Source organism: Dipteris shenzhenensis, chromosome 2, assembly GCF_047967505.1.
Source record: "Dipteris shenzhenensis isolate YYH24624 ecotype China chromosome 2, Dip_SZ_1.0, whole genome shotgun sequence".
NCBI classification, from domain to species: Eukaryota; Viridiplantae; Streptophyta; class Polypodiopsida; order Gleicheniales; family Dipteridaceae; genus Dipteris; species Dipteris shenzhenensis.
Genome location: NC_141597.1, coordinates 60,744,487 through 60,768,804, shown reverse-complemented (window position 1 = coordinate 60,768,804; position 24,318 = coordinate 60,744,487). Strand labels below are relative to the sequence as shown.

General features: G+C 41.8%; 1 protein-coding gene across 1 annotated transcript in view; it reads left to right on the top strand.

Annotated features, from left to right (window-relative positions):
• Positions 1-20,088, top strand: part of LOC147905086 (heterogeneous nuclear ribonucleoprotein Q-like) — a 36,979-nt gene extending 16,891 nt beyond the window's left edge. The window contains exons 5-9 of the mRNA XM_087390089.1: positions 16,948-17,124; positions 18,450-18,657; positions 18,777-18,967; positions 19,065-19,150; positions 19,337-20,088. Of these exons, the coding sequence (XP_087246215.1) occupies positions 16,948-17,124; positions 18,450-18,657; positions 18,777-18,967; positions 19,065-19,150; positions 19,337-19,460 (786 nt within the window). The 3' untranslated portion in view covers positions 19,461-20,088. The remainder of the gene's footprint in view (positions 1-16,947; positions 17,125-18,449; positions 18,658-18,776; positions 18,968-19,064; positions 19,151-19,336) is intronic.
• The last annotated feature ends 4,230 nt before the right edge of the window (positions 20,089-24,318 follow it).

The window sequence follows — 24,318 nt, the reverse complement described above, 5'->3', positions numbered from 1 at the left end:
CAAGGTTGCATTTGGAGCACTAGCACCCTGAACCGAGTGATGTGCAACATGAATAGGAGCAACCAGAACGGGAATATCCAAAGCTCTAGAGGGGATGGCGTCCTAGGCGACGGCCTCTTGATCTGGAGGGTGTGAGGGCGGTACACGAATCAGAACCCATCTGCGGACAGCAGGGGCCATGGAAGCAGGTGGAGGTACCGGGGGAGCATTCTGTCGAGGAAAAGTGCTTTGACATGGAGGAGCTGTGTCGAGCTCGAGGAAGAGGTGCTAGAACTATAACAAACCCTTGCTGAGGTCTAGGGGGAGCTGCTATACCTAAAGGTGTTTTGGGCCTCTTCTTCTTTTTCGGGCATTCCCTGGCGAAATGCCCAATGATCCTATAGATCGTGCACTCATCCTATCTACCCGCGATACACTCTGTCGAAAGAAAGAACCATTCGGATGCTGAAGCATGATACGATCATTTGATAAATTAGGGTCCAATGTGTCTCGGGTGAATCAAGAAGAAACCTTGCCCTAATAAATGAACATCTTTGAGTTGAGGGGTGAGGTCTGAAGGTAGCGCCGCAAGCATCCAGGCCTCTCGGAAGGGTGAGACCCGTAGATGTGTGCGATCAATGTGGTAGAAATTTCAAGCTCTACGTCTTTCTCGAGCTGCTGCAAATTGTCTTCTAAAAAGGTAACTGCTTTTGCGGCCGGTGGAAGTGGAGTAGGATTGGCTGAATGGAAATCCATCGCCAATCAAGGTGAATATGCCCACTTGAACAAAAAAATATGTTCCGTCCGACCCCGAAGTGCTGCGGGAAGAAGAGGCCAGGAGGAAGAGAAAGGAGGAGCGAGGAGGGGCTAAGAGAGGGAGGGGGAAAGGGGGAGAGAGAGAGAGAGGGGGGGGGGGCTGAGAGAGAGGCTGAGAGAGAGGCGGAAGGAGGGAGCTAAGGGGCGAAGGAGGGGCTGGGAAGGGAGGCGGGGTGGGAAGGAGGGACGTAGGAGGGGTGAAGGGAGCGGGAAAGGGGGGGCGAAGGGAAGAGCGTAGAGAAGGGGAGGGGGCGTAGGGAGCGGGGGAGAGCGAGGGGATGGGGTGGGCTGAGAGGGCGGAAGAGGGGGGGGAGGCTGAGAGGGACGGGCGGTGGGAGAGCGCGGGTGAGGAGGGGGGCAGCGGGAGAGGGAGGAGGAGGGGGGGCAGCGGGTGGGAGAGGAGAGGCGGGCTGAGAGGGAAGGGGAAGAGGGAGGGGCTGAGGATCAGGGAGAGGGGAGGCAGCAAGGGTCGGGGAGGAGCAGCAGCTCGCCTCTAGGTGTAGGCTTATCATGTTTCAATTAAATTGCTTTCCATTCTCTTTGATTTGAGTCTCGTGGAAAGTAAACCTCACTCACACTGAGAGTCAGAGTATAGTTATTGGCATTGACTAACCTTCATAGAGAGTTTTCGGGCTTTCTGGTGAACTCAAGAGTGAGTTCTTAGAGGAAGGGGAGTATGTCATGTGCATGGTGTACCTAGTTGAACGTGGGTTACGGAATAGCATATGAATAGCATATGACTGGATGGCTATTTTTAGCCGAAGTTGCTATTTATAGAGATTGCTTCTTATATAGTGCTCGCTTTATATGGAGGGAGCTATTCATAGCACCATGCTATTTATAGCGGGTTTCCTTCTATATAGAGGGAGGGCCAGTGCTATTGTGTGAGTAGTTGAGCGCTCCTCAACTGATGGATGGGCTTGGACCCAGGCCGAGATTGTGGCCATCTACATGGTGGATCATAGGTGGTGTATCGAGGGTCCCTTGGACGGGCTCAGGTGGTATGGGGGCCGAGATTGTGGCCATCTACATGGCGGATCATAGGTGGTGTATCGAGGGTCCTCTGGACGGGCTCAGGTGGTATGGGACACCTAGGTTAGATACGGCCAATGGATGAGTCGAGCTGTAGCCCATGTGCTCGGGGGTGGTCGGGTGGATCGAGGCACCTGCGCTTTGATTCTGGTTGGATTGAGGACGAGATTCCAGGTCAGTTTTAGGGTTAGATCTTGCGGGGTCGTGTCACATTGTGAGCACCCTCTCCAGCCAGTTGAGAGTGTCCTGTACAATCAGTTACAAGCTTCATTTTGCTGTCCATTGTGAGCACTCTCTTCAGCCAGTTATTTGCTCCATTCTAGCTCAGTTTGCCACCAGTTTTGAGCGCCCTCTACAGCTAGCTACTAGCTCCATTTTCACTTAGTTGGTGTTGGTTTTGAAGTCCCTCTAGCAGCCATTTGCAGCCAGATCCCATGCTCAGTTAGCATCAGTTTATCTGCTCAGTTAGCATGCTCATCATCAGCTTATATGCTCAGTTAGCTATCAAGGTTTGACGTTTTCTTACGTTTGCCCTAATTATTGGTAGGACTTTTAAGTATGTACACCTGCTAAAACAATATTTGATCAAGAGTAGTAGTACTTGCATCCACTCTGTGCTTTCTTACTTGAGTTTTATGTGGGGTTTGCCAAGTCTTGTGGTATTAATAACTAACAGTTTTCTGAAATGGAGTCTTGTTCATGTTGTACATTTTACAGTTTTCTGAAATGGAGTCTTGTTCATGTTGTACATTTTACAGCTATTGCGAGAATGTATTTTTGTTAAATATATCGATTTGAACACAAGGGAGCTGTCTGTTTCCTAGACTGTAGCTTTTCTTGGTCAATCCATAACATTTTAAAATCCGATAAACCTTATATCTATTAGTTCATGTTGTACATTTTACAGCTATTGCGAGGATGTTTTTTTGTTAAATATATCTATTTGAATGTTGGAGATATCATAGCCAAAGAGTGTGTTGGTGTGTAGTACTAGGTGATCTAATACTAGTTCTTGTGTGTGAGTCATGTGTGAATGCTACGTGTCATTATGGGACTTATCCCATATGCTCTAGGGTGCTAGTGTGAGAGTGAGGAGCCTTGTACTTCACTTATCTTGTCATACTTGATGAATGAATGAAAGCCTTCTTCATGTCTTCATTTGAGCATCATTTCCTCACACCCTAACCTCTCTCTCTCTCTCTCTCTCTCTCTCCCTCACACCATGTTTCTAACAGCCACCTTCCATAGCTGCCACGTCATCCTAGCCCTAACCCTAATTCAAGACCCTAATCTAGTTTTAGCCTCCATTTCTGTGGCCGCCTCAGCCCTGCCTCATTCTACCTCTTTCTGCAGCCATTAGTTTCCGTTTTCTGCCTTCTCCATACCCAGCCACCGCTTCATCTCCTGCTGCCTCCTTTGTTGCCTTTACGCGAGTGTTTTAGGTGCCCATTTTCCTCTCCTTGCTTGCTGATCAGAAGCTCCTGCAAGCTGCGCTTACATGTGTGGAGGTTTAGGCAGCTTTGGCGCCCTGAAAGCTAGCTGGTCGGCACTTCCTTCAGCACACTTCTGCATGTGAGGGTTCCCAGGGTATTTCGAGGCTATGTCAGAGTCTTTTGACTCCTAAGACAGCCTCATCTTGCTGCTGCTGTGAATTTGACCACCTGTGAGCATTTTGTGCAGCACTTCGAGGCCTTTGGAGGCATTTTCGACGTGTTTTGAGCTTGCTGCTGCATAATCGCCTTCAATAGAGGGATTTCCGAGCTGCTGTGAGGCCTTCAACACATCTCCATCAGCTGTCTTCTACTTCGGATAGCTGCTACAGCATTTCGGAGTGCTCTTGTGAGCCGTTTTGAGAGGTCTGGACTTGTTGCAGCATTCCATTCCACATTTCGAGGCATACGTTGGTTGTTCTCTGATTCGGGTTCACATTGGAACACCACCACACATTTGTATTTGCTCTTTTGCACACGAGGAGATTGCTGTCCTGTTTTGAAGACCGAGACTAGCCCATTCCTTCGTTGGGTCTTCATTTCTGCTTGTTGCCTAGGCAGCCTTCACGAACGTCTTTGCCATCCATGGATGATTTTTTCCTATTAGTTTTGTTAAGAAGCGAAACTTTTATATTGGTGTTGAAAGTTTTATGCCCTAATAAAAATAAAGGTTTGAAAAATTCGCCAAGATTTGAAACTTTTATGAAAAAAAATTAAAGTTTCGCGAGGATTTACAACTTTTTTTTTAAATTCAAGAGAAAATGTAAAAAATTGCAATATGTTCTACAAAAATAATGAGACTAAAAAAGTTAGCTCGATCCACTTTTGCCAAGATTTTATATTAATATATAAGTATAGCTTCGATAAAAACATCCCTGTTGCCATCATGACTTCGTTGTCTTCTTCTTTTTTTTTTTTTTTTCAAAGAAAGGAACCTTCTATTAATGCTTGAAAGATTTCATACAAGACAGCAGCCCCAAAGGTGCTGAGTATGGAAAAAAAACCGGAAAAGGCTGAAAGAAAGAAACCAGCCCGTTTCAGAGAAACCCAACTCACTGCCTAGGGGATCTCTGGAACTGGGGATAACAGCCAAGTGGGGGGACTATACAGCCAACGAATCCCTCGCGGGGTGAAGATGTAGAAAACTTTTGCAGGCCAAAACACTGTTCTCCCTAGGAGGAGGAGCTAGGCTGTCAGGAGAGACTGCCTAGTGGAGTGCAATCCTCTGGATGCTCTAACCCTGTATCCGGTAGGCTGGGGAGATCTCGTCAATCTGAAACGCGTGTCCTCCCTCTGTCAACCAAGCCACCATCCCCCAAGTGTAGTCTCTATGAAGACACTGCATATGTGTCATGATCCTGAGGGCTCCCATCCAGATCCTCGCTGCGCTATGATAGCTCCACAGGTAGTACGGGATAGTCTCCAGGACACCATCGGAGCAATAATGGCACTGCCTCTCCACTCGCATCTGCTCCAACCACGGTCCGATGGGCAAGCCTCCCAAGCCTCCGTGGGTGGCCAGCTAGAAGAAGTATGAAATCTTCCTTGGCCGCAAGCTGGACCACAACCGCGTCCAAAACTGGAGCGAATATCCCGGGGCACTCTCTGGGTCACCCAATACCTCTCCCTCGAGGGGGTCCACCTCGACGAGTCCATCTGAAGCCTCTTGCCAATCTGTGTGGTGTAGGAAAAGAAGGGCACCTCATCCACTGGCTCACTTCGTTGTCTTCTACTTCCTTGCTCGTGGAGATGTTCAAGGGGGAAGGTTTTCCCACATGGCAAACCAAAATGCAGCTGCTCCTTATGCGTGAAGGAGTTTGGGATGTTGTTGAGGATGACCAGGTTGAGTTACTTGATTAGCAACACCAAAGCATTAGAATGCTAAGGCCATTGCCCTCATTGGTCTTTGCTTAGCTGACTCTCTCATCCATCATGTGGATTTCAAGTCGATAGCTAAGTAAATTTGGAATCGCCTCGAGACCTTTTTTGGTAATAAAATCACCCAACTCTAAAGTCTTTCTGAAGCTCAAGTTTAATGATTTGAAAATGGAAGAGAGTGACGAGTTGAGTGATCATCTAGCCCGATTTCAATCTCTTGTTCAACAACTCTCAAGTATGAAAAGTGTACCCAATGATGAAGATAAGATGGCTGTCCTTATGAAGAGTATCATGGAATTTCTCGCTTTGAGCAAACTCTTGAAGTTCTTCGTCTTGCTACTACCATGTTTGATGATATGGTGGCACTCCTCATTGAGAAGGACCGTTGCAATAAGGAAGCCTCTCTTGCCTCTTTTGGTGATCAAGCATTTGCTTCTACAAGCAAATGGAAGACCAACAAGAATATTATTTGCAGGTTTTGCAAGAGGAAAGGACACATTGCAGCTCACTGCTTCAAGAAGAAGGAATAGGAACAAGAGAAGCACCATGCCAATCTACTTGTTGAACAAGCTGGAAGAGCCCTCGAAGGAGATACATGCAGCTACAGCAGAGGTTCACGGTCTCTCTGTTGAGGACGAGGATCCTTTCGACCAGGGTTTGGCTCTCTAGGCCCCTATGCTATGCGTGTTTGTGTTGAGTCAATAAAGGTTCTCAGCCTTGAGTTGTCCCTTTAAATCGAATGTATTTGGAGTCTATAATAGGTACTCTCTCTTGGGTTGTCCCCAAAAAATGATTGTATGGTTTTTTTACTTTGGTTTGATGGTATTGACCACCCAGTTCATAGTAGGGGTGTGTGACGAGTGATGGTTTGTCCTTGCCGGTCGCAAGCTGATTGAGAAGTTGCTATCACATGGGAGGTGTTGGATAGTTGGACTTGCTCTTTGGCATTTGTAGTATTGTGGTGAGGAGGGATCGGACTACTCTTTGCTTGTTGGGTCTCATACTCTTTGCTTTGAAGGGGGGTGTTGGAGATATCATAGCCAAAGAGTGTGTTGGTGTGATGTGTTGGTGACTAGGCGATCTAGTACTAGTTCATGTATGTGAGTCATCTGTGAGTGCCACGTGTAATTATGGGACTTATCCCATATGCACTAGGTGCTAGTGTGTGAGTGAGTAGCCTATGTACTTTACTTATCTTGTCTTACTTAAGGAATGAATGAAAGCCTTCTTCATGTTGAGCATCATTTTCTCACACCCACACCCTAAGCTATCTCTCTCTCTCTCCCTCACACCATGTTTCTAACATTGAACACAAGGGAGCTGTCTGTTTTCTAGACTATAGCTTTTCGTGCTCAATCCATAACATTTTAAAATCCGATAAACCTTATATTTATTGCTACATGACTTGAGTTTGAATGTTCTACATTAAAGAACTTTTGTCATATGACATGCAGTTTTATTATCTATCAAAAACTATTTTCAAGTTGAAATCTTCTTAGGTGAGCTTACGCAGCGGGCTGTGGGAGGTGTTAATTCCCTTCCTTTAGAACTGCGATTGTTTAAATGCGAAAGGTACCCATGTTTTAAATATCATAAATATTTTGGCACCTAGACAATCGTTCTTTTTTTGAGCGTTCAAACAAAATGTAAGGATTGGAATCAGTCTTTTGTGTATGTTAGATCGAATTGCCTCTTTGGGATGCCAGTGCTTAAGGTTATTTTATATGTGTTCAATGTTATGCATGGTAAATTCCATCGTTCGAAGCTTTGCCAGGGAACCCATAGGGCATCAGGCTTGCACGTGTTTTATTTGGTTTATGGTGCTAAGTCGGGGAAAAAATTTAATTCTTGCATCTTAGTTTTCCAGGCAAATAGTTTGGAAAGCATTGGGTTTTTCTAACAGGAAGAAGGGTTCTTAGTCCAAGGTAAGTGCATACTACATTCTTTATTTGTTTGAGCATTTCTTAAATGTAACATAAGTGTACCCTGATCTTTTCTGAGAGCGGTTTTTAGGAGGCACATAGGAGAGGATTATTATAAAAAGTTTGTGCACGTGGCATGCTTTAGCAAGCCAAAGTCTCACTCTTGCCCAAATGCTTGACCTTGTCATTGTGCCACCTTAAAAGTGTCTTTGTAAAATTTTTTTGCTCTTGGATTTCGCAGTTGGTGTTCAATCATGAGAGAAGCTAATGATCTCTTCTGTATTAGTATCAGTTTAGCTTCCATAGTACTTGAAAATTTACTGGAGTGAAAAGAAGCTCAGGAGCATAAAAAATCTACATGGTAGTTTTGAAGATGGCAAAAACAGTGTGGAAGTCTAAGCAGTTGGAAAAAGCATGCCCATGCAGAAATTTTGGATCAGCATTCCCCCTTAGCAAAAGTTGTATGTACATGCCTCTTGGTAGATTTTTTATAAGTATATCCCTTAATAGAAGTCGTTTCACTCTGCAAGTGACATTCGAATGGACAGCTGAAGCTCAGTGAAAGCAACAATGATGTAAAGCTAGAAGCGGTTCTTGTCTCGATCTTCTTATGAGGTTCAGATCATGTTCACATATTTTGTAGCGGTAGGTTCTGATCAATCTTGGATTCTGAGCATGTGAGAAATATTAAGTCTTGGTTTTTTTATTGGCCATACTTGTGTAATGGTTGTGAATTCTATATTGAACAGTAGTCATGTCCTTTGCACCTTGAAATTGCCTTGGGAATGTTTGGAGAGTCGGAAGTGAATTAATTATCAGAATTTCGTGTATTATATTTTAGAAGCAATGCTCTTTCTGTCCTAATAGCAGTTCTGGTGGGCATGATGCTACTTATTGCTCCTTTCAAAGTCTCCTTTCCAACATGTTAGTTATTTGTTTATCTTCATTGGCCCTGTATTTAATTGTGTTGGGCTCATCTTTTTAACAAATTTCCTCGTCCCTACTGTAGTGATCCAAATCCAAAGAACTTGACGAAGAAATAATGTCTAGGGTGTCTTTCTGTAAACTACTATGTGCTCTTTAGACAATGGAGTCTGACAGCTTTATTTTATAAAAACTGTTTCAAATTGCCCACACATAAATGCTGCAGTTTTAAAGACTGCAGAGGAGGCTGAATTCAGATTTACACAGCTTAACAATTGCTAACAACAAAAAGAGATTGCAATGTGGTTGAGGGGCCAAGACGGCCCCCCTCCCCCTTATCTAGGCTCACTTTATTTCTTAAAATAGGAGATACAAGACCAAGGTGCAAGCACCTTCCAAACTGAGAACTCAATTATTGACTAGGACTCAGACAGATGATTTGGGGACAACTGTAGAGAGATATAGACAATAGAGAGAGACAGACTCCAAGGCTGGGGCTGACAGATTAATCAGCATCTGGCCATCCCAATCCACAAGGAGAAAGCCTGCAAACAATCACCACTTCCATTCAACATTAGTTGCAAGCAGTAGTTACCTAGAAAGAGAGCAATATCAACATGAAAATGTACTGCAAATGAGATAAACTTGAAATTACAGACTCCCCTCATGACTTGACTCCTTTGGAGATGGAGTCCTTGATGCATCTGGAGCCCCCTTGGGTGGGAAGAGTGAGATCATGGGGCTGGAGTAAGAAAAACTCAGAAAAATGCCACGTAGGCTAGAGAGAGAAAGCTTGAAAGGGGTTATACTTTTAGAGAGAGAGAGTGTTATGGATGCCCCCAAGCTGAGAGATGCAAAGGGGATGCTGCTGCAGTTCCAGAGGTGCAGAGAGAGGGTGTTTTCTGCATGGAGAAGGGGCTGGAACTGTAGAGAGAGAGTATGTTGTTCTAGAGAGAGAGCCTGCAGAAGAATGGTTAGAATTCAATTCTGATTTCACTGTCGGGTACCTAACAGCTTGTAGTATCCAATGATGTACTCTAAAGTCACAAATGAGCCATAACTGAGCTCATTAGTTCGTCGTCTTATCTTGTATCTGAGCCATAAGCTGAGAGATGAAAAGGGGATGCTGCTGCAGTTCCAGAGGTGCAGAGAGAGGGTGTTTTCTGCATGGAGAAGGGGCTGGAACAGTAGAGAGAGAGTATGCTGTTCTAGAGAGAGAGCCTGCAGAAGAATGGTCAGAATTCAATTCTGATTTCACTGTCGGGTACCTAACGGCTTGTACTATCCAATGACGTACTCTAAAGTTATAAATGAGCCATAACTGAGCTCATTAGTTCGTCGTCTTATCTTGTATCTCCATGTCTCTTTGGCATGCTTCCAGGCTCACACCCAAAGCCTAGAGACATTCTCTTAAACGGTTGCTAGGTCGGTATACAATCTGTGTATTTGATTGGTCCCATAAATTGGGTACTCAGGTGGAGTGTGATTTCCAATGTCCTTCCTAAAGGAGGTCATAACTCTGTGGGACTCTTATGCCCGTAACCCCAACAAAGGGGGTCCACCTTCAAATGCTAGACCTTGCTTCCATGTACCTAACTGAACAGTAGGAAAACCATTTTTATTGCAAAACATATCAAATATAAATCTAAAAGAAAAATTGTGCATACGTTGTGAGCCAAGTGACACACTTTCTATCTTATAATAGAAATCACGATGATCATATTACAGACATTTTTGTCTTGGTCTTTAACAGCTTTGCTTGTCAAACTTTCCGTTAGAGGTATTTCTTATGCTTAAGAATAGATTTAGATTTTCTTAAAACTTGGCTTTTTAGAATCCGACGCTATTCCCTTCGTTTAGCAAGTTATTTTGCCTTTGTCCTCCTTTTTTCCTTAAAGGTTTTGCAAGGTTTACTTAATGGTTTTTTCCTCCTCAAGAAAATATTTTACTTCCTCCTCCTATATAGTGAATCAAAAGGTAGCTTCAACTCAGGTCACAGATATTCAAAAATTCTACTCTCACATACACCATATCGGTATAAGCTTTAATGATCAGCAATCCATGAAATTAAATGAGAGAGAGTATAGGTAGAATTAAGAAGTATTGAGAGTTAGAATTGCAAAGATGACAATGATTAAATACAAGGCTGAATGCTAATCTAAATATAGCACATTGATATATGCCATGTCAGGTCTAGAATGCTTTCATTGGGGCTACCCAGCCGTACATGATGGCCTGTATCATTAGATTGGAAATTCATAGATGGGATACTTGGTTATTATCCCCCGCACTTGGTTATTATCCTACGGTTAATGACACGAATTTGTGTGGCTTGGTTCCAGGGAGCAACAATGGAAATATAAGAAAGATAGGCATGATGTTTATGTGTGAGGACCTTCGTCTTTATGTTCGCTTGATTACTCTGTGTGCGACAATAGATGAGAAAATTTTCCCATGGTGTGAATACTCACAGATGAACTGAGGTTGAGTGTTGAGATGCTTCCTGCAGGCAAATTTCCAATGCTTCTTAACTTTTGTGTAAAGGTCGACTTTGTTAACTTATTACTAACATTTGCAGCCATCTCCTACTTGATAGAGCATACCTGAGTAGTGATCATTTCCTTTACCGTGGAGATGGCTATCATGAGATTGAAACTGCACTACGTGTTGTTGTTAAAGGATGAGTTTGGGCATGTTCCTAGATTCATCTAGATATATGGTAAGCTAGTGCATCACCACCCAACCCTAGATCCTTGCAAAGATCACCTACGAGCTAGAGGGCAGGCAAACCCTAGGCATGTGATCTCCTAGCTAAGACCATGTGTCGCATACCACACAACTCCACCTGTGCATAGATGTCGTTAGGGAATCATAGGTTTGGACATGCTCCTTCCTAATTGGGTTTTCTCAAGAGGCCCCACTCCCAAAAATGCCCCAAATGAGTTTGAGGCTCACACTTATATAGGCATAGGGTGTCTTATGTCTCAACCCTAAGACTACCTATTGTACCATAGGTACATCATGATGTAAGTTCTAGGACTAGGTTACATGCCTTAGGTTAATCCTATCTACAATGTTAATTCTAAACGTGGACATAACAATGGAAAAATCCACAAAGTTCTTAACATGATCTCATCTTATGGTTATGTAAGGAAATGGCATTCTAAGAAGTTTCTAAATTTGGTATTTACAAGTCTAAACTTTGATCTCAGAACATATGTAGCTTCACCTCGACGTCTTTTCCCTTTTGAGTATGGAACTTGACTAGCCAATTAGGTTCTGGAGCCTTTACTTTTAGTTATCAATATGGCATCTTGGATGTGGCATGGTTGACCCTTAAATGAATTGGCAAATGAACATATTGGCTTGATGTTAATAGTTACTTCGAAACAAACTATGTGCGCTCCAAGCAATGCTATCTACCTCGGTCTTTTGAAGTCGAATCTTTCCGCTTTTGTGCTTGTGGAATTCGCATCCTGTGAGTCTTGAGTGTGGTTGTTGTGCTTATTGACGATATATATTTGCATGCAAGGAGAGACCTTTGCTTGAAAATATTCAAACCAACCTAAAAAGAGTTGTGCAATCATCCATGCTTCACTCAGCTTAGATATTACTTTCCCCTCCTCATTCTCTTGGATGTACTTGTGCATTGCATGTTTGTCTTTGAATGTCCAATAGCTTGGGAAGGCACACCCATATACATGACGTGTAAAATCTAGCAAGCCCCTCTCTTGCATTGAATGCTAGGCCATAGATAATAAATTGCTGTTTGTGCCAACATCGATATGCCTTTATCCTTGCGTCATTGCACCCATACCCCACGTATTTGTTAGTAGGTAGTTATGTTGGTTATACAACATTGGCAGAGTTGTGGCGTATCTTTTACATCCTTAGGCTTATTTGCAATGGATCTCAATGAAATTTCTGATGGCATTAATCAAAATCATCTTGCCAACTCTTCTCATGGGAAGATGCAAGGGCATATGATAGGTCTAGCATACACATATTTTCAGCCAATTTGAGTTTCTAATCTTCAAGACACACCATGGCCACCCTCCTACATTCAAAACCCCCTTTGTAACAAGCTCTTTTTTCTGTACTCCATGGATTTTATTGTGAGGCCCTCTATTTTCTTCAAGTGTGACCTTTGTTCATGTTGTCATTCCATAACTTCTACTACATCTTGAATGGGCGCACTTGTGCTTCATCCAAGACCTTTGCCATCTCTTTTTAGATGCAAATTGGGAGTAAAATCAACGTCAGCTAGATATGTCTTTACAAGTGTAAGCCAATAAGGTTTTGAAATGGTAATAGTATTGATGGTCATGGGTCAAATCATTTTACTTGCTTTGCGGATGAGTTGCTTTTTGCATGTTGATCCCTGTGTTGATCCCTGTGGAGGGTTCCATGTTAGTTCTCGAAGAATTGAAAGGAGAAAAGCGTTGTGGAAAGCAAGCAAGATTGATGAAAAGTGTTTGGGGGAAATAGGATGGAGCTTGTTAACACACTAGGGATAAGATTGATGGTTTTATCAAAGAGAATGGGAGGGAATAGGAGATCTAAATTATGGGATCAAGCTTTGCTTAAGAGGTTGCAAGCTGCCTATCTCCGTTGTGTGTATAACATCCTGTTGGATTTGGATGTGCATGAGTGTAATGACTATGATTTTGGTCCGTGGGAGAATGCTTTTAGTTATAATGCACAAAGATTTCATTTGGTACGCACTTGCGAGCCAATATTGAGGTGTATGTTTGTGGGTGTTCTTGTGCTGCAGGTACTGCAGATGCAAGCACTCATCAAATCCAAGAAGTGGTATCATTTGTGAGTTAGAGGTCATGAAAGGATGTCTACATGTGGCATGTTTGTAGGCATGGCTTCTAACTGGCGTTTGGCATTCTATGGGATATCTAGGCTCTACCATGCTCAATCAGCAAGGCTTTGCTATTTGCATAGTTGCCCCTACTAGTGCTGTGCATGTGCAGATGCTTTTATTTTGGCATTCTTTTCATCTTTTCCCGCCTACAAGCTTCTCTACCCTTCAGATAGGGCTTAGATTAGCTTGGAACATCCAATAATGCTCTCCAAGGAAGATCATTAGAGCATTGTAAGCTCACTATTCAACTTGAAAGGGTGTTTTGCTTGTTGTAAGAAAATTAATATTTACAATTTGTAGTCTTCACATTGCACATGGTGAGGACAAGACATTGTCTTGAGGTTTTGACATGTGAGGCAAATGCAAGGGTGTTACACTTGAGAGGAGCTCTTTCAAGGGGGGACCTAGATGCCATCTTGCCTGTGCGGCATTTAAGCAATATTGGACATGGTAAAGCCAACTGTATGATGGGAAACATGGTTGTATGGAATATATGCTCTACTATCATGAATTTAGGTCAAGATGGTTTGGATCTTAGGCTTAAGGATGATTGTTGGAAGGTAAGTTTGCCATCTATCTTTACCTTGTTCTTGTGACCTTGTTGGAGTAGGTGCTTGCTTGCTAAGTTGTTCTGATTTGGAGTTACAATCTTAATGAGGATATTCCATTCCTTCTAGCCCTTTCAGGCGAACAATGCAACGGTTGAGGCAAATCAGATGTTTGGAGAATTCACATGTGGTTGCAAATATATGGTCTCTAAGGAGAGCTTAGAGTAGTGATGATTGTATCATGTGTCTACAGCCCAGAGTATGGCTGGTCTGCTAGACAATGTACAGTAGACTAAAACTTGGACGTTTGAAGTTTATATAAGGTTATATAATGTTTCTTGATTTTAGTATTTTTTTAAATGACTGGTGGTTGATGCTTGATGATTTATTTTTATCATTCCAGATTCACTACAATTGATATTTTATCATTTCATGGGTTATTTGATGACTGCGTTTTTTACCACTGTTGGGTGTAGGCAACTCGTATGGGCCCATGGAGGTAATTTGGACATGTTGCCTCTATTATGTCTTGTTTTTGGATTGGATTTGAATTTGTCTGGTTGCAACTTGCTCTTTCATGTCATACTAAAGAAAACGAATGTCTAGGTAAAGTTTAGAAATTTTAACATACCTACATATTTTGCATACAAAACAGTTCTATATATAGAAAGAAACTTGGAATTATTTTAGATTTTAAAGAGACCTTCCTGTTGGGTTTGTAAGGAAGGTTGTGAGTCGATAGCCTTAAACATTCCAATTGCATTTCCAAACCTTCCATGGCAGCATTGTGTTTGTTGCACATTTTCTTTTATTTGCAAATATTGAAAGGTATTCTTTTTTTGTTTTGGGGTGAAATCCATGTATTTCATATTACAAGGGGAAGTCCCCAAAGTGGAGGCTAGCAAATAAAAGATCAGAAAATTTCATTGTAAGACAAGTAAACAGTGTAATCTATTTGATGAACAGACATGCGAGATTGTAAAAGGATTGCCTGAGCGACATCCGGAAATAGTAGTACATGGAAGAAGTAGGCTCTCTAAAGACACTAAGATTCCTGTCCTTCCACAGAGTCCATAGTGCCCAATATTGAATCCAAGTGAAAAAAAGATCAAACTCTGCCCTCCGTGGATAAATGCCGTAAAGCAAGCAGTAAGAAAGCGGGCCTGGAGGAGGCGCTGCTGCTGAAGTAGCAGGAAGTCACGGGTGACAAGGCAATTCAAAGATGCGTACACCTATGCATGCACGCTCACTCGCACAAACATGCACACTTCACCCACATACACATGGATGCATCCCCCCCCCAACCCCCCTTCCCTTCTGGTTCCCCAAAAATGAGACTCACATCCACACCCACCTGGATGGAAGCATGGCACATATATAGGCATGTGCATGTACACATCCACATCTACACATGGAGTGCCCGCACACCACATAGGTGTTGGGGCCTCATGTTTTGTTGGCAAGGCTTCTTTCTTATCATAGCGCATCAATGACAGTAGAATGTTTGTAAAAGTGCATTAAGTCCGCTAGCATGTGTCCAATAAACCTTAGCCTCTATGATGTTTTGATTAGCGTGCCCTTACAAATACATGTGATGATAATTTATTAAACTCATGCGAATGGGTAACTCCTGTCATGGACTGATAGCAGAACAGTAGTCAACTCTGGCTGACTACATATGATGGACTTTGGAAAACAAGTCATATCAATTCAGAGCCGGTATTCAAGAACAACATTTAAACTCATGGTATGATGCAGGGTAGTAAGTAAGGTTTTAGCATCTGACATTAAGAAACCTTAGCCTCTATGATGTTTTGATTAGCGTGCCCTTACAAATACATGTGATGATAATTTATTAAACCCATGTGAATGGGTAACTCCTGTCATGGAGTGATAGCAGAACAGTAGTCAACTCTGGCTGACTACATATGATGGACTTTGGAAAACAAGTCATATCAATTCAGAGCTGGTATTCAAGAACAACATTTAAACTCATGTTATGATGCAGGCTAGTAAGGAAGGTTTTAGCATCTGACATTGAGAAAGTATCAATCGCACTCGAACAATATTCACTAGGATCCGGAGCGGTCTCCTGTCATGGAGTGATAGCAGAACAGTAGTCAACTCTGGCTGACTACATATGATGGACTTTGGAAAACAGGTCATATCAATTCAGAGCTGGTATTCAAGAACAACATTTAAACTCATGGTATGATGCAGGCTAATAAGTAAGGTTTTAGCATCTGACATTAAGAAAGTATCAGCAATCGAACAATATTCACTAGGATCTGGAGTGGCCTTGAATGCTTAGCCACACTTATGCGATAAGACATCCGATATACATGTCATAGGCATGAGTTTTGTTTTCTGTCATGGAGAAAATAGAGAGTTATGATAATCTCCTGAGTCATTTCCTTTTAGGTTGGGGGGATTGGGGCAGGATTATATATGATAGATTTGGGAACTTTATGAATGCATACTAAATAGGGTTTGATTCAGCCATTCTCTTGGTGAAGTAACAGAACTTTACTGCATTGCTGTGCTGGTAAAGTTGCTAGTGTGGTATAGATTAATTTTCTGATACCAGAAACAAAGATGCCGTTGCAGCATGTACTCTTGGCATGCCAGTGTGGGCAGTAGCAGCATGTTTTTGTTCGTTGTGACTGGGGTGGTTGAAACCTTAAATGAAACGGTTACTATTGGCCTCTTTTTCTGTCGAAGCCCTTAAGACTTTGCTGACGTCCGTTTAAGACCTTGTTGGCCTCTGCGCTGAAGCTTTTGCAAAGCAAGACCTGACTTATGGGCGCATGAGTTCTGTACAAGTGCTTTACATTTTGTAACGCTGCTCTTCCCTTGCTGGTCCCTTGGATGTGTTTCCTAGATTGAAAGGCAAGACTGCATGGCATTCTGGCCTTATTACTTCCGGGTGTTCTAACTGGATTGAAGTCGTTCTTCCTTCCTCCCATCGCTACACTAGCAGTATAAAGAAAGCTATGGATTTCACTTTAAATTTTTATACAGGAAGCTAACTTTTCCATCATCAGACGAGTGTTCTGTTGGAGCATTTTATCCTTAGGATCAGATTGTACAAAACATCATGCATGCACATAGGTATGCTACATTCTAGAGATTCGAGAAGTCCAAATTTTGCTGAGATTTTTTTTTGGGACTTCAAATTTCCTTGGGAGGGATAGCCTGCGTTTATGTGTGTTTGCAAATGGTATTTTTGATTCTTAATGGTCTGTATTTACTGGAGTATTGTAAAGGCAGAAAAGCTGGGCATTGAAATGGTGCTAGTAGCCTGGGTTGTAGTAGTTCTTATTGATCAATATGTGTTGTTTGTTTTACATTCAACTTTGTGGCGGATGTGTTGTGTAGCAAGTGATGAGCAGCTTAAAAGTGCATTTGGCTTGAACTTAAAGTGCATTCTTCATGTGGGACAATGAGACATAAGACTGACTGACTGATATCCTAGCTGATTGCAGGACCCTCAAAACACTGGCAGAAATCGTGGATTTGCCTTTGTTGACTATTACAACCATGCATGTGCGGAGAATGCCAGGCGGAACTTATCTTTGCCAGGATTTAAGTTGGGAACAAATGTGCCTACTGTTAGTTGGGCTGATCCTCGTAGTGGTTCTGAAACTGCATCATTGTCTCAGGTGCTTTATTATCTAATGTTCATGCACAGTTTTGTGGGTGAGGCTGATGTTTGCTTTTTCACACTCTAGAAGCACATGGAAAGGGGATTCTATCTTCAATTATTTGTGGATGTCTAAAATGTTTACCAAAGAGAAGTTTTCTGTACCAAGGGGCTTCAGATTCTGAAGTTGATACAATTACTAAAGCATGTAAAGGATGTGATGTCCGGCCACATGCCTTTGGTAGCATGATTTCTGAGGGTTGCAAGATGCTGTGCTACTTGAGCCCTTCTTATACAAATTCCTGTCTCTATGTAGCATTTCATTTAGTGTTTCTGGGGAATGTTTGTGTAAGCCACCGACTTGGCTTGGGTGGCCAGCAAGCAAGCTGGGTTGGATGGCTAGTAAAGTTCATGACATAAAGCTTTTTGAATGGAATGTTGTGAAATCCATGTGACACAGACTTTTATTTAAGTACTGCTGTCAATGATCTGATAATTCTTCCATGATCTTGTTGTCATAGGAGCAAACATGAACGTTCTCTTTTGCCAAGTTATGTTCAAAAGTTGTATTCTCTTTGTATTTGGTGCTTGTTGTTTTAGGTCATCGTATTAATCTGACATGAGATAGTTACTAATTACAAAGTGAGATTATGCCACAAGTGTTATTGGCATACTTCAAACTACATAACCATGATTTTGCCAGAATTCTAACAGATTTATGGCCAGTTTGGAAACTTTATCCAAAAATAAGAAATTCTTTAGATGGTTGTCAAATCTTTTAGAGTCGACCCTGTGGGGAGCTGATCAACGTGGAATCTGGTTCGCAGCGGAGCAGTTTCACAGGCCCAGAAAAGAGATGAAATGGCCAGGTCTGAGGGCCTGAGGGCCTTATATGAGCCCTGGAAAGGGCCAGGGTGGGCCAGAACATACCTGACTTGGGTTTGCTTTGGGGTGACTAGCCTGAGGGTAATTCTGTTTAATTGTGGCTTTGGGCTTCGTCTTTGAGTCAAGGGCCTTCTCTTTCATGGGATTGGGTGTGTGTGCATTCCATTTTCGTTTTGTTTATGAGCAGAGATAAAAACTGAAGGTAGAGCGCTGCTGGAAATTGTGCTTGTGCAGTTTTCTTTTCTTTTTCCCCCCCCTTGGTTGGGGGGGGGGGGAGGGGTTCTTTGACCTGGTAGCAAAACCACATGATAAGTTTAGGGTTTCTAGTTTAGGTGTGTTTGTGCATCAAGCTATGTAAGTCTTTGTGTGCAATACTATATCTTTGAATTTCGAGTTGTTAAAATTTTTGAGACGTCAAACTATCAGTCTGAACTCTGAATGTGTGGTGTCATGATTCAGGTGAAGGTTGTATATGTCAGTAATTTGCCAGAAGATGCTACTCAAGAACAGCTACGGAAGCTTTTTGAGCATCATGGGGAGATCACCAAAGTTGTGATCCCACCACCTAAACCAGGGCAGCCCAAACGGAATTTTGGCTTCATTCACTTTGCCGATAGGAGTAGTGCTTTGAAAGCTATTGAAAAAACAGAGAAATATGAGCTTGAAGGTATGCATACTAGTTTGAATGTAAGCGAGCTTTGCGTGCAGCATGGTGGTGATTTGTATTCTCATCGATTTGGTCATGGGATGGAAATTCTAATGTTTTTATTACGTATCTTTTGTTAGGCCGAGAATTAGAAACAAATTTAGCCAAGCCTCCTCCTGAGAAGAGGCCTGGGACTTTGGAATCTTCATATTTGTCATATCGGGCAGGCCGCCTGCCACAGTATCAGGCAAGCACTGGCTATGGATATCCTGGTTCTGGTGTGTATGGAGCTGTAGGTGCTGGATACGGTTCAAGCAGAGGTTATGGGCAGGTAAGCTTTGTATTGAGGTCAGTGCATTTACGTTTTGGTATTATGTTTTTGATTCTTAGGGACTTATGAGTAGGAGGTTGGGCACGTTACAATGCAGCCTGTAATCTATGGTCGAGGGCCTGCTCCTCCTGGAATGGCAATGGTTCCCATGATGCTGCCAGATGGACGAGTGGGCTATGTACTGTAAGTTCAGAGTTTTCAAGAGATCAGTTCTTAATCTAAATCGATGGATGTATAGTGAATTTACAGGATAAATATCCAAGCTGTCTTAAAATAAAAACAGGTTCATGTCCAACTCCTTCGGTGGTGAGTTTACGCGAGACAGTTATTTAGAAATTTATGTGATATGGTCTCTTATTTTGCTTGTAGACAACAACCAGGCGGACAAGGAGCTCTGCCTCCACATAGGGATAGTAGAAGTGGGCGTCTTCCACAATCTCAGCGTCAGGGTCCTGGAACTGGGGGGAGTTCACGTCGATATCGTCCGTATTAGTATTCAAAGTGTCAGTGTTTCAGTCGTGAAGTACTTTGGTTGTGGCCTTGACTTGCAGCAGAGGACGTATTTTGAAAGCAAGGTGCAAGGATGTACACTTCTTTTTCTTGGGGTATATTTTGCCATTATGTTTGGCACCATTAACTTACTGCAATGCTGGGTGTTTGCACCCCTCTGTAGAACTTTAAATAATGCTGCTTCAAAATATAATTCCGGTTTTCCTTGGCTTGAAGGGAAGACACACTAAACAATACATCAGGAGAATTTCCTGGGTCTTCCCTTACTGATTTTTACTGGCTATGCATGTGGCTACCCTTTCGAGGCTTTGTCCATATGCGACTGTCATTAGTGCTTTACAGTGTTGACATATACAATGTTATGGTGCATGGTTGCAATCCACAGATTGGCAAATATGGTTAAGGGATGGTGGAGTAGTGCGGCAAGAATGCAAGAAGAGAGACTGCAATCAGATTTGCAGAAGAGTTATTAGTGTAATTGTGACTGTTTTAAATAATATTATGCATACAATGTGTATGCATTTTATTTGTTGCGAGGCATATAAGTGTATGGTTTGAAGTTACTCGAAGATAAGGGATAGCTTATGTAACTACATCCACAAGCAAAACCCATCAGTACCCTGAATTTCTTAAATGCACTGACCGAGTATTTCAGACTATTGAGCATATCCTGTTCTCATAAAGCGCATGCTCATTTGTGGGAATAATGTTTGTTTATTGCTCAGGTCGAGGTTGTGTACTGCATGTATATCTTCTAGAGAAGTTTACTGTTGAATGCTCTTATGAGATGGACTCGACAATGTATTAGGTATGTTTTCCAAATCTCAATAGGAAATAACACATTGGCATTGATTGCTATGAGTCAAACAGCCTGAGAATCTAGGTCTCGTTGCATATTTTCACCGAAGACTGAATAGGTTGGAGCTAGGGAGGAAGAAAATCACAAGGACAATAAGGAGTCACCTTTCAGACAAAAGATTTTACAGATGTTTCAGTATTGTAATGTAGCTAAAGAAGCTCATAAATGAGGGTTGGATTACTTCTTGGAATTGGAACTAGAGCTGCACTAAAAGCTATGAAGTCAGGGCTAGCAATCTTTTGTTGAAACCCAAAGTTCCCATTTTCATTGGCAAATATAAACTGTTGTAAATTTAAATATTCCAATTCATGCAACTTGAAGATCAATATTTCCACCAAAAGATCTCTCTATAGTCAAGGAAAAAGCTTAGAATATAAAAGATGAATTTGCTACTGTAGGAGTTGACTTTAAGTGTGGATTCTGCAGTTGCAAATATATATTTTTGGTAACATTTGGTTACTAGTGGTAGCTGCTAACATTGTGCTGGGAAGTTTTCTCAAGATTGTAAGCTGATTCTTCCTAAAGCTGCCATGATGACTTGTCCTGAGCATTCATACAATTTTAAATTCGTAGAGACTGTGAAATCCATGAAAAGCTTTTGTAAAAAGCTGAAATACCATCTTGTGTAAGTGGCCAGTTTTTTGTTAAGGCAGAGAGGGTAGGAAGTGGTGCATGACAGGCCATCATATTGTGGAGGTCATGTATCAGCTTTTATTCTCTTGTTTCCTCACCTTTTTTAAAAGGTCTTGTGACATTTTGGCAGACTTTAGTATGGATCGTGTGAATTTCATGAGTTTCTACTCGCTTTTGCCTAGTTATCAGGGTTATTGGTTTTGCACCTCAATTCTATATTAGGCGTGAGGGGCTTTTTTATATCCAATAATCTCAAGCGAGCAATGGTCATGCTAAAGGTTGTTGTATAGGTCCCATTTTGGCTCTTGGAAACTAGGTGTTTGGTTTTCAACATCTTTGTTGGACACGCTGAAGAGTATTCTTCATTTAGACCTAGAGTGTTGTATGAAATGCAAAAAAAGGAAAGCATGGAGGAGCTCAAAGTAGGTATGTGGAAGATATGTGGAATCAAAGAAGTGCTTGAGAATAATGCCTAAGAAGAGAGGCCCTTGTAGTGGATACAAACCTGGGTAGTTTAGAATTGTAAGACATAAGTTGGAAAACACTACCATGCCATCTTGTATGTAGCTTGTTGGAGAGGTGAAGCCAAGGTGAGAAGGAAGCAAGGGTGAGAAGGGATGATTTTTAAAAAATTACCAAGCTAAGGCCTCGGTTCTTTTTGATCATGTCGCATGGGTTTTTCTTGTTTGTGTGGACTTAAAACTTATGCTCCCTTTTTACCCAACTTTTTGTGTATCCATGTTGACATTATTTAAAGCTGCCAAGTCATTGAGTGGCTTGATTGTGCTGTTGAGGACAAAGCTAGGTCCATTTGAGCCTTAACAAGTAAGGTGGCTTGATGGTGTGTGAGGAGGGTAAAGTTAGGTCCATTTGTAGATCCTAGGCATTGCACAAAGGATGAAGTACCGCTCCACATGAAGCACTTCATCTTTCACATACCAAGAGTTAATTTATGTGGAGGAGAGGTGGGTTTAAAAGCAAAAAAGAAGCTACTGTACTAGCTTTTGAATCGATAGATTGGTGTGAATTTGGCGAAGGAGCATTGCGATTGATCTTTTGTCTTCTTGATAGATTGGTACATTTTCAACAAATGTGTTCCCAATGCATCACAATGATGCTTTGCATCCCTAATGGTGGTATGGTAGGAGAGAATGAATTTGACATCTCGTTGCATGGATTCATCCATATATCAAGAGGATCTTGCCAAAGCTTTTGCTTAGGGTTACCATGCCGAGGAATGCTCAATCGTCCTACCTATGTACTCATTTATCTTGCAAGGATAAGCTTGTTGTCATCCTTTGATCAACTTTGGCAAGATTGAAAACTAAGAGGAAATGCAACATGCATTACCTATCCCCCTTATTCTTTCACTAGGAACACAAACTTATCGCAGAAGGACCAACCGAGGAACACAAAGCACTTTTGCAATGCTACAATAAGGAGCATATGACAATGCGCATCAAATTGTGTGCTTCATCTTTGCCACATGCCTTCCATACGCATGGGCCAATTGGTGCTTGTTTGCCTACTTGATGGGCCCCCTACAAGAGATTGCAACGTCATGTAGTAAGGCCCAATATGTTTCTTTTGACCCCATACAACTTGATGTGAAGACCTTTTGTTGTGATATTTATCTTGCATAGGCAACTAACACTCTTTATTAGTGGAAAGACTAGCAATGGTGGATACGTTATATATTATAACCTTTCATACAAACCAACTAGATCCAACCAAAGGAGGTCCCATGGCAACATCCTCGAATTCCTCCCCCTATCACATTTCGCCTCCCTTGAGGAAAGAAGCGGGTTAAGCAAGCCCAGAATGACAAGGCACCTTGTGGGCCTTACTCTTACTCGACTCCAGACTTGAGATTACGAATATGGGAGCCTAATGCTAGAAGGTGACCACATCCAAAATATGAAAAAATCTACACAGGGCTTGACCCACCTATCCACTATAGAGGCAGCCTAGACCCTAAAAGTATACAGAAAAAGATATTTCAAAAACCTTAATAGCAAATTGACTCAACAACATCAGTTGATCCAAGAAATGTAGCCTTCTCTTATAGTCTGTACCATGCATCATGCATGAGTGTTAAAGAACATGCATTGGTGTGCATCTAGCATATCTGTGTGTATCTAATGTGTATGATACTTTCCAAAGGGCTTAATGTGTATGAATGTTTGATGTTGCTCATTGTTTAAGTGTATTTCATCAAATGTGCAATGTTATTTCTAATGTTTAAAGGAATGAGTTAAGAGAGCACTCAACAATTACGAATGCAAGAATCTACTATTACCATAAATTAAATCTAAGTGGTGGAATAATGTCTTGGAATATAGCAACTAACATAGGACACCGATTTGTTTAGGCACAAGTTACATTGAATGTGAGCATAGAATCAACCACCTAGCGAGTCCATCTGTCAAATCCTACATGATTGAAGATGATTTAAGATTAGATGTGGGGGGCATAGTAAATTAAATCTTGCATCTAGGAACCTTTTATTGTTTAGTACTGTGTTTCTCCAAACAAGGTGGTCATAAGATTTTCTAACAATCGGCTCAGACATCCATCTTTGAAATACATCACAATGGAATGAATCAACTAAAAGAAACGTATTGTTTTTTGGTACGAGTTTCTCCACACAAGTTGGGCATAAGATTTTCTAACACCTAGCTCAGACATCCATCTTTGCAATACATCACAATGGAATGAATCGACCAAAAGTTCTTATTTTTTGTCAATGATTGTAATGTGTAAAATTGCATGCAAAACCTTGTTTCTAAAAGCAATTTTAAGATCTTGAGCCAACCCTTGAATTACATTCTCATACTATTTTAAGCCATATGAGTCAAACAAAATGCACAAAAGAACAAAAACATATCAAGACAATCTCTTTAGATACTGCCAACACCCCTTATATGATTATATATTACACCAAAGTGTGCTACATATAAGTTGCATGACCAAATAAAAGAATTTATTGGAAACTTTGTTACCTTACTCTGCTCCATAGCTTAATTGATTCATTTGACTTGAAGTTGCCATAAAGGCTTACTCTAGTATGCTAGAACATCGATGAAGCAATAATAGTAAATGGTTCAAAAAGATTGAAGGAACAAATTAGAAAGAACAGCATCGCTCGACCACCTAAGTTTGAGTTTGAAGTCTTATTATATGAAAAGTGTAAGTGGATTTTAACAAGTTCTTTCCCCATGCTAGTTCTAGCCTGGTTTCGCTATGAATAGGCTATAAAGATTGAGTCAAGGAGTTGTCTCTGATAGAGTCTTGTGACTTTAGCAAAGGAGAGTGAGAGTGAGGAAAAGTAGTGTGTGGGTTCTACAGC